Source organism: Neolamprologus brichardi, chromosome 6, assembly GCF_056152115.1.
Source record: "Neolamprologus brichardi isolate AB-2024 chromosome 6, ASM5615211v1, whole genome shotgun sequence".
Classification (NCBI taxonomy): Eukaryota; Metazoa; Chordata; class Actinopteri; order Cichliformes; family Cichlidae; genus Neolamprologus; species Neolamprologus brichardi.
In genome coordinates, this window is record NC_142109.1 from 28,586,296 (window position 1) to 28,597,303 (window position 11,008).

At 38.0% G+C, this 11,008-nt stretch overlaps 2 protein-coding genes across 2 annotated transcripts; one reads left to right on the forward strand and one right to left on the reverse strand.

Annotated features, from left to right (window-relative positions):
* Positions 1-28: 28 nt before the first annotated feature.
* On the reverse strand, positions 29-4,196 carry dpcd (deleted in primary ciliary dyskinesia homolog (mouse)). Its single transcript, XM_006790661.2, has 6 exons — positions 4,104-4,196; positions 2,075-2,155; positions 1,844-1,968; positions 1,623-1,756; positions 1,369-1,471; positions 29-932 (listed from the first exon to the last, which is right to left on the reverse strand). The coding sequence occupies exons 1-6, from the start codon at positions 4,165-4,167 to the stop codon at positions 828-830; spliced, it is 612 nt and encodes a 203-aa protein (XP_006790724.1). The 5' UTR covers positions 4,168-4,196; the 3' UTR covers positions 29-827.
* Positions 4,197-4,414: 218 nt separating this feature from the next.
* poll (polymerase (DNA directed), lambda) lies at positions 4,415-10,632 on the forward strand. Its single transcript, XM_035907630.2, has 9 exons — positions 4,415-4,458; positions 5,618-5,761; positions 5,945-6,242; positions 6,429-6,537; positions 6,693-7,031; positions 7,193-7,366; positions 8,712-8,840; positions 9,499-9,667; positions 9,763-10,632. The coding sequence occupies exons 2-9, from the start codon at positions 5,647-5,649 to the stop codon at positions 10,122-10,124; spliced, it is 1,695 nt and encodes a 564-aa protein (XP_035763523.2). The 5' UTR covers positions 4,415-4,458; positions 5,618-5,646; the 3' UTR covers positions 10,125-10,632.
* Positions 10,633-11,008: the final 376 nt, after the last annotated feature.

The following is an 11,008-nucleotide window of genomic DNA, read 5'->3' on the forward strand; positions in this document are numbered from 1 at the left end:
TCTTTAATTGAACTCGGATTAAAAAAAATAGAGAAATATCCAACTTTAATAAACGTCATTCAGCGTACAGTATACACAAACATTTCAGTTTCTCAAAGATATAAAATCTCAGCTTCACATTCCTTCACGTTAAACAAACAAACAACCAAAAATTTCATAGAAATTTGAAATAAAGCTCTGCAAAAACAGTTGCATCTAATTCTTACTTATGTCTACGGCACTTTGGACATAGACTACTAAGTCAGAATCGCCTTCTCTTGTAAAGGAAGATGGTAACGCAAGTTTCAATAATGGCTTTCAGGGTGGCCCACTACATACAAGGAACATGAGGGTATTCATTTAACACAAATGGGATGTCCTCGTAACTGTGACCTCGGAACGAACAGGGATGAAGCCTTGTGTGTTTTGAGTGTTTTACAAGGACATCAATGGAAGGAGGCCGGTAGGTTATGTGACCCCCCCCAACAAAACTTCTCCACAGTAGGTTTGGTAAAAAGAAGCAAAAACAGATTCTGACATTATTTTTTGTCAGCCAAAGAATTTGGGTTGAAAATGAAACCACAAAGTTTTTAAATCTACTAATAATATATTTTACTAAATATCACTGTATGAAACATAAATGGCTGGACACATTTCCAGACATATAATTCCACCAAATTAATTAAGACAATTAGACATTAAGCTAAGGGACAAGGCACAGTGAATCTTAATGAAGGGATTAAGTACAGAAGAAATAAATGAGAGCTCATACGTGACTGGAAAATGATGCTGCGAGGTTCTGCTCTAAATGCAACCCAGAATTATTCCCTGGCTCCCACAGGCAGAATTCACTGGGTTTTGCAGTCGACATCCCCGTCAGCACTCCCCTTCAGCTTTTTCAGCTCCTCCAGTAGCTCTTGTTCAAGGGTTAAGATCTCTGTGGGTTTCTTGTACTGGACAACAGAGAAAAAAAAATAATAACAGATTTTATTTATGCATATTATTGAGTGTCTTCAGAAAAAATGAACACACAAAGTGATTGAAGCAATTATTGTGGACACGAAAAATAAACGTGGGAAATAAAAAAAAGAAAAGAAACAATTCTTCACTCTCATGATTGGCATATAGTGCTTAAACAATAAAGTGAAACTGTTCTTATGTCTCTTTGCAAAAGAGAGAGATACATTTTCTTTGAATGTGTGGACAAAAACATATATTGTACATATATATTCTTTTAATGACAGTGCAGTTATACCTGTTAAATAGATTCTCTTTGGGCTGGAGCAATTTTAACTTTATCATAAACTGATGAGGTTGCATAAAATACACACACACACATATACATACATACATATATATATATATCAATTGCTGGTATGCAAAACTTACGCTAACAATTAAAGTGTTGTTGGCATGAGTGAAGCTTAGCGCGGAGTTGTCTAATGGTAGCTGACTGCGGTCGAGATCAGGAATACTGAACTTCTTGTAATACCTGGGAAGACATGGGAAGGATGTCACAAAGCTGAACTGTCGGGACAAACGTATTGTAAACAGTGCCATCTATAGGGAGAATGCAGGGACTTCAATGCAACCAGTGAACAAAACAGAAATAGGTGCACAGATGTGTTCTCATGCATATTTACTTTTTGTTTGAGGTTTTGATGATGATGCATCTCTCAGAGTGATCCACTGAAACACTGAAAACATCTTTGGGGTAGGAAAGGTTGCGGATCCTCCACTGGAAGCTGGTCTTTGTGTCTTTACGCATGAACATGGGCTGCGGAAACAAAATGAAGACGAACTTCACAAATGTAAGTCAAATGTAGAGATCTAATTAAAACGTTAAGGGGGGAAAAACACCTACATTTGAGCTGTTCTCTTTGATCATATCAGACTCCAAAGATGCAACAGGGCCTGCAAGGGGCTCCCCAACCTCCACCAGCCACACGCCCTGAACTCCAAGCGTGCTTTTATGGCGCCATTTTCTCACTGAAATGTATCAAATGCTTTATGAGACACAAACTGCTCCAATGCACGAAACTGTAGAAAATAACAGCACCATTCAGCTGTGTATAACTCAAAACATGTGGCTTACCGAGGAGCTCATCTGTCTTCAAGTCATATTCTTCTGCCATTTCTTTTCCATCTGTGAAGAGATAGTGGATCTTCCTTTTTCCTGCACAAAAAAGAAGACAAATTTGAGCCATATAAGCAGATGTGCATCAATTGCAAAACTCTAGGAAAATACCAATGCTGCAAAACAGTTATCCCAATAGCTGATTCAGATCTTTGTTTTTCAGTCAGTTTATTTTGTTGTTTATTCTTTATTATTTATTTCCAACTATTGTACCAGGAAAACCAATATATTCAATCTAAATAAATAATTGACCAGCTCTTCATCACACTGATTTGTGATACTGATTTTTAGTCAAAAGAACCAATATCAACAGATACCGACATTCAGCCAACATACAGGTGAATTCCTAAGTATTAGTAAACAAATTACTCTCTACTCAGTACAACAACAGAAATCATGCCAAACCCAACTAAATTAAGTCCTTACCCAGCACTAATTGTGATCACTGTCATGATATATGTAAAATATACTCTCACTGGCCACTCCATAGCTACACCTGTTGAACTGCCTTTCAATGTCAATTAATCACATGGCAGCAGGTCAGTGTATTTAAGCATGTAGACATGGTCAAGATGAGTTGCTGAAGTTCAAACCTAGCTTCGCAATGAGGAAGAAAGGTGATTTAAGTGACTTCAAACGTTGCACGGTTATCTGTGCCAGACAGGCTGATCTGAGCATTTTCACAAACTGCTGATCTACTGGGATTTTCTCACACATACATTTCTAGGGTTTAGAGAGAATCCAGAGAAAATATCCAGTGAGCAGCAGTTCTCAGCATTAAAATGGCTTGTTGATGCCTGAGGTTAGAAGAGAATAGCCAAGCAGGTCACAGTAACTCAAATGACCACTTGTTACGACCAACATATTCAGAAGAACATCTCTGAACACAGCATGTTGAAACTTGCAGAAGACCATGGTGCATGTCATTCTTGTAAGAACAAGACACTGTGGTTATAATCCATACAGACTCAGAAAATTTGGACAAGAGAGGATTGAGATTCAGATTAGGGCAGTGTAATTCGGATAACGGAAACAGAATGTGGGTTCAAACGCATGAAAGCATAGAAGCATCATGCCCTGTATCAACGGTTCATGCTGCAGGTGGTGGGGTAATGTTGTAGGGGATATTTTCCTTGTATACTTTGGGCCCTTTGGTACCAACTGAGCATCATTTAAAAGCCGACTTTTGTTGCTGACCGTGTCCATCTCTTTGTAACAATACTGCATCCTCTGACATCTGTTTCCAGCAGGATAACACATCATGTCATAAACCTCAGGTAATCTCATATTGGTTTCTTGAACGTGATAATGAGTTCACTGTACTAAAATGGCTTTTACAGTGACCAGATCTCAGTCCAGTAGACCACCTAAGGGATGTGATAGAACCTCATGGATGTGCAGTCAGCAAAACTGCACAACTGTGCGATGCTCTCATGTAAATATGGACCCAGATCTTTAAGAACTGCTTTTAGCAATTTATGTAATCTGTGACATGAAGAATTGAGGCAGTTCTGCCAGTAAGGGCATAAGGGGAAGTCTCCAGTGTGTGTGTATATTTCCTTATAAATTTAGGATCAAACCGTAATTTACAAATAAGAACAACAGGCTTAAATAGTCAAGCAGGTGAACTCACTTAAGAAAGAGAAGTAACAATGTGCGCAGTGCAAATGCCTGACTAGCTGGCCGTTGACATCTAGAGAAAAGCACATCTTTACTTGGACATATTATCTTAATTTTTTACAATTTGGAGCCTAGCTGTTTTACTAAAAAGACACGCATTTCTTGTCATTTTAAAGCAAAAACAACCTCAATGGAGTTCGATACCACCTGTACCACTTGCTTGTTACCTACTTATATTACGCGTTAGCGGTACCGCTGTGTGCGAAGTTGAGATGACTGAGTTAAAATGCTTAAAATTAAAGTAATTCTGGGGAAACGAGAAAAACAGGTCTCTGTATTAAAAACACATTTTACTTCTTGCACTTACCATCAAGTATTAAAGCCGTTTTCTTTGACGATTTTAGGATATCACTCCAGCTCTGCACAGCCATGTTTCAAACAAATGTTTCTATAGAGCCACTTCCGGATTCGACCCGTAACCAAAGCAACCGCGATAAATACATTAAGCAAATTACAAAAGTATTTATATAATAGGTAAAAAAATTATCAATGAATTTACTGGAATCAATTATTTTTTTCAATCAAAACATAATATGTCACTTCAGGGATTATGATACATTTTTAACAAAATTTAAATAGTCGATGAACCGGAAGTAAAACTTTTAAATTGACCGTTGTCCGTCTTTTGACGTTCCTGTATGTAGGGTTCCATGCGATCAGGGGTAAGATCCAAAACATTAGAGTTTCAAGCGTTTAAAACAAATTTAAACATGCACTTATGCAGGGAAACTTTCGATTTTTTAAATTTAGTTTATATATATTGAGATAATACTACAATTGTAATAATCTAAATACTGATTTCTTGGCTATCGCTAACTTCAGCTTCAGCTAAAGATAGTGTACGGTTATGCAGACTATCTGTCAAGAGTATCCATTGTACAGAGAGTAGTTTTAAAGCAGTAACTGTAAGAAAAATTTATTTTCGTAGTAGGGGTTAAGAAAATTGACACACCAGTCAAATAGCAGTAGTGTAACGCGACAAAGTACTGGGGGACAGATGTCTTCTCACTGGAGTATTATATGCTACTTTGCATTTCAGAGTGAAGCATTGTACTGTACAAAATCTATGTGAGATTATAATGCTATTAAACTGCTACATAGCTGAAAGTTCATCCTACCAAACCCTTGAGCTTAACCCTTTAAATGTGTCTCACACACCAATGCATCATTAAGATTTCTTTAACAAAAGGTTCTGACCAGAATAAGATTTAAAATTTCTGCATCCTGTTATATGAGCCATTATTTGTTTTCTTTCATACACATGAAATCTGAATAGATTTCCCTAACATTTTTGTGTAGTTATGTGCAGTATACACTCTGCCTGACTCTAAAGGGTTGTTGTTTGTGGGATTCCAAACAAGTGTGTTGTCAACAAGGAAGTTGCAGAGTGCCCTCTGGAGAACAAACGACACACTATCATCACTCATGAGTGACGAGTGTTTTTAAGTGTCTTCTTCTGAAATGATCATTTATTGGCTTTTATAAATGCCAGTACTGATAACTCAGACAGCGGGCTCTGTGAAATGTGTGCCATCAAACTAATTGCTCTAAAATTGCTGTTAAATTCAAAATATTAGAAAATTACTTAAATGTCTCTCATAATTGCAACATTTTTAGATGGGTTATGCATTCCACTAAAGTACATGTTAAGGGAACAATAAATTACTTGACATTTCCACACACTAAATTAAGTCCATTTTCTCATGTCAGCAAACTGGACTGAATCACTGTTAAAATTATTTTATTTTACTTTTTTTTTCCAAATATGTGTTTGTTTCCCAGCTTTAGACTGCAGTGTTATAATTCTCTCTTACGTCACAGGCCACTGGCTCCTCCTATCACCAGAAAAGATGGAGCCTCGTCATGGAATCATGAAAGCTTTTCCTAAAGTCAAAAGGGCAAAAGTGCTACAGGGGAAGGATGCACCCCCACTGAAGAAGGCAGCAGATGACTGTGATGTCACAGGTGGTTACAGTGTTTGCACGCATGCGTCCACATTACAGAAATAATTTTTTTTTTTTTTTTAAATGGAGCACAACATAGAAAAAATATAAATAAGGCTGCATTACATTAAGAGAGAAATGAATACTGTGCCAGAAAATGCAAAATATTTGTTTACTGGGATTGTTTTAACATTTTCTGCCTCAGGAAACACTTTTCATGGAGTGACGGTATACCTTCTGCCTGCTGGAATAGGAAATGCCAGATGCCAGATTTTCCAAAGACAAATTCAGCAGAATGGGGGACGAACGGAGAGTTCACTGTGTCCCGGTGTCACTCATGTTGTTGTGGACGACAACATGGACAGCGAAAGGGCTCTGCGCTTGCTGAAAGTAGATTGTATGCCCTCTGGAGTCCAACTGGTAAAATGTACCTGGCTGAGCTTGTGCATTAGTGAGAAACAGCTGCTAGATATAGCCAGCTACAGCCTTCTTTCACCCAAGAGGTTTGTGATCTAAAAATGCTTTCTTTGAAAGTTAAAGGTAAAATATGCTGCATGAATATCCCAAGATATTCTCACAAACATTAGAAAATGTGTATCAGCTTATTTGTACTTTACATTTACCTCGTTGACAGTAATATATGTTTTAAGCTTTGTATTGTAATGACATTTCATGTTCTATCCACTTAGTGACTCTGAAACAAAACACGAAGAAATTAAAAAAGAGTCACTAAATATCAAACCTGATGCAGAAACTGTGATCGAGCCAGTGACTGATCAAGAGGAGAACACAGAAATGGTAAACTTCCAGATCATGTTGAAAATATTGTTTTGCAGCTTCTTGGTGCATTTCAGTCTTTCAGTTAGTAATCATTTGGAGCAGTCAGGGGAAAAACTTTGGACCCCAAACGCAAGAAACAGAAACAGTTATTTTACATTACATCCTACCCTCAGAGAGTCCCAGACAGCAAAGAGGAAGTGCGGGGAGAAGAAGACGGCGTCTCTCAGAGTGATCTGGAAGCTCTCATCACTGGCCAGCATCCCAAAGAGGAGACTCCTGGCCCCAGCCTCTCCCTTGGTCCAGATACTGCTGCTCAGAAGCCAGTATCGGGGAAGTGGGTCTGTGCCCAGTCCTCTCAGTCCAAAAGCAATAACTTCAACAAGCACATCACAGACAAACTTGAATTGCTGGCCAAGGCCTACACGCATCAGGGGGACAAGTGGAGGGCGCTGGGCTACACCAAGGCTGTCAACGCACTGAAAAGCTACCATAAACCCGTTACGTCATATCAGGTAGCCTTACCCAGATGCTTTAAATGCAATGTTTAGATTGCTGATTACCTGTATATGTCATTGTCTACTGTAGGTTGTATCTTCTGTGATAATACAAGGACTGTCTGTCTTTTTTTCTTTTCTTTTTTTTGTTAAATTACATTTTTTCCCATTGGTCTCAGGAAGCTTGTCAGATCCCAGGAATAGGAAAACGCATGGCTGACAAAATTGAAGAGATTATGGAGAGCGGTCATTTGCGGAAGCTTAATCACATCGGTGAGGCTGTGCCAGTGCTGGAGCTTTTCACGAACATCTGGGGTGCTGGGACTAAGACCGCACAACTGTGGTACCAACAGGTGAAAACTTACATATTAGTATAGGAGATTGAAGTACAAAGATTGTACCCTGCACAAAAAGTTGTTAGTGAATTATGTTGTCTGTGTCTTTTCTGTCTTACGATATGTTTTACAACACAGTGATATGATATTGACTTCTATTTCATGAAATATAAGGTAACAGAAAGGCGTTTAAGATTGAAATTTTGGGCTATAGCCTGAAAAAGGAAACAATCTGACTGATATGGTGCTAAAAGTTCTGCCGCACTGGTATTGCTCCACATACTGACTGATTGCAGTGCAGAAGTACAGAAGATTTAAGATAATGTAAAAACAGTGTTGCCATTAGACAGTTTGTCTACAAAGAGCTTTGGAATTTATTTTTCAACAACACAGTCCTTGCATTTTCTCATAAATCTGTTAATAAAATAACAAATTCTGGTGAAAATGTGAGCTAAAATATGTATTGTTATACCATTATTGGATTTTCTAAACTGTAAAATTACTCAATTATGAGGTGTCAGTTTTACTACGTCAAAGTTCTTTTAAAAATTCTCCCTGGCTATACTCTGGACTCGGTATAATTAGCAGCTTCAGTCAAATGAAATCAGTATCATTTTACAAAGTTTAACTCCTCCATACGATATTTATTAAAGGTACAGCTGTGACTAGGAATTCGAGTGGGTTCATCCTATACTCTGATGTAACAGTACAGTGGGTTGAAATTAGTCTCCAAGAAATAAGTCATAGATTCAATTGTGAGCTTATTTTGTTTGTGGACAAGCTGCATGCTGCTGTGGCACTGAGGTTAACCGTTCTTTCTGGATTCAGCCAGCAATCCACAAATATTAAATAAATGAAGTGATATTTAAATAGGAAATAACAGATAGCTTCAAGGACACATCGTATTTAGATCCACTGTCTGATCTAACATGTATTCTGACATTGCCTGTGAGTTTGAAGTTTCTTGTTAATCAAAACAATTGAATGCAACTCTTGTTCACTATCTTGCTTACCGCTAATACATTTACTAAACTACAGCATTTTGATCTGACTGAGGGGGAAAAAACAGTTGTATCCAGGTGAGACCACGTGATGGCTTATCTGCTTCCATGACTTCAGCTGGAAGGTGTGCCAGGCTTCAAAATAATATCAGATTTAATGACTCATGAATTAATTTTACCGGAACAAGGTTCCAGGAAACACTGAGTCTCAAGCCACTTTCATTCCTGGCTGTGAATGTCTTTCATTTTATTCTAGTTTATTCTAATTTTATTAATAATTAGAATAATTAGAATTTAAAAAATCAGTGAGCAAATGCCAACATAACATTTTTTTTTCTTAAAAATGTCATTTTGCCTTTCAGGGATTTCGTACTTTGGAGGATATCCGTACAAAAGCCCACCTGACAAACACTCAGAAAATAGGACTCAAGCACTACAATGACTTTCTAGACCGAATGCCCAGAGAAGAAGCAGGAGCCATAGAAAAAGTGGTAATGCATCTTGATCTGTCACATTAAGAGCATGTATAATTTAGTGATGATGACTGAAATATCTTTATTTCTTTCACCACTCTAATATGTTTAGTAAAGTTTAAACAGAGTTGAGATATCTGAATAAGATTTGCTTCTTTAACCATCAGAAATGTAGAAAGAGGGTCTGAAGAAGGAAAAAGCTTGTGTCAGCTTTCCTTGACTGCTTGATGATGGAAAAACCAGACTGCCTTTTCACAAAGTAGAGCATCCCAAAGGGGAAAAGTAAATCCTTAAACTTGCTGCATCTTAAGTTAGCCAGATACCTGTTCGCTCCAGAGCGTTAAGTACAACGCTAGTTGTTTTCATATTGTATTACTTAGATTTTCTTTTTCCTACGAAGCTGCCAGATAGAGCGTGCATATTAGATAGATGGCTAAAGCATGTGTGCTCCCTTGAGCTTGTCAAAATTATATGCGATGCCTTAGCAAGGCTACCTCCCAGTATTTGGCTGGGAACAGGTAAAAACTTTCTTTTTTTGCCAGTGAACATACAAAAACAAGCAAATATGAAAAAAAAAAACAACACACAAAAATATCAGCATGCTAATAAGAAGTGGAATGTTTTTGCAGGTAACAGCGTTTGTGCTTTATTAACGGCCTTTTCCATGCATGTGCAGGTGAGGGATGCTGCACAAGCCATCGACCCTGGCCTAGTCGCAATAGCATGTGGCTCCTATCGTCGGGGAAAAGCCACATGTGGAGATGTTGATGTACTTATATCTCACCCTGATGGCAAGTCCCACAGGGGCATTTTTACTAAAGTCTTACAGACACTCCGTGACAGTGGTAAGCATAATTTTTGTTGATGGAAAAACTTAAGCATGTATTTTATTTATTTATTTTAATAAAAATCTCTTTATTTCTGACCTGTTTACTTTAAGGGTTTTTAACCGATGACCTGGTGAGCCACGAGGAAAACGGTGAGCAGAAGAAATACATGGGTGTGTGCCGTTTGCTGGGGCATGACCAACGCCATCGCAGGCTGGATATCATCATAGTGCCCTACAATGAGTTTGCTTGTGCTCTGATGTATTTCACTGGTTCGGCACACTTTAACCGTTCAATGAGAGCCTTTGCAAAGACAAAAAGAATGAGCCTATCGGAGCACTCACTGAACAAAGATGTGGTACGTCAAGGAAGTGTGAAGGTGCATGGTGGCACTCCACTTCCCACACTGACAGAGAAGGATGTTTTTAGCCTTTTGGGCATACCCTACAGAGATCCCCATGAAAGGGACTGGTGATGATTTGACAATTAGCTTGTGGTTTTATAGAAAAATAATTATGATGATAAGGAATAATGATTATTGGACTCAAACAATTTTAAGTATATTTTACAGGTCCTTAGATTATACAAGAGCCCTATTTGACTTGAATGCTAATTTATATTTTGCAAATTAAAGAATGGTGGTAGTCCAAACTTATAAAAAGCTAAAGCTTGTTTGTTGCCTGTGTTTAGCTCCAAAATGTCTGTGGCTACTGCACAAAATTGAATATTCTTGTTTGAACCAGGAGTGTTTTGGGTGTGAGGTGGCAGTGGTAACTTAAAAGTGTGAAATTTAAACAACAACGGTGATCTAATACTGGCAGAAGAGGTTTTAGAGGCTTGTAAATTCAGAAGAAAATGTGGGATAAGTGCCACTAAGCGAGTGAATTGACCTTCAGTTCATGTCAGGAGGATATTGAATGTTTTAAGTATTTTGTTTTTAAAGATTACAGATGATAACAGAATGTAATAAAAGATTACACGACTTGTTTGCCTGTCTTTCTTTCTTTAACATATATATTTATTTATTTATTTTAGAACTAAGAAGTCCTGGTTAGAGTATTCACTAGTTAAGTAGTGGTAGAGTTTTGGAACTTTGGTACAACGTAGAACCTCTCTCCCATCACTTTTATCACTTCAAAAATGCCAAATAAAGGAAACGACTTACAAAAACACAGACGTTTTTATTTTGCTGTTGAGAAGAACTTGGCTGTTCCGAAGGTATGTTCCCACGAAACTGAGACGTTAACCCAGGATCATAACAACCCCATGCACGGGAGACGCACCGATTAGTGATTGGCCAGACTCTTCCCATCTGGCTGGGGCTGTCCAATCGCTGGTCAATCCGCAAAACCAGTTATG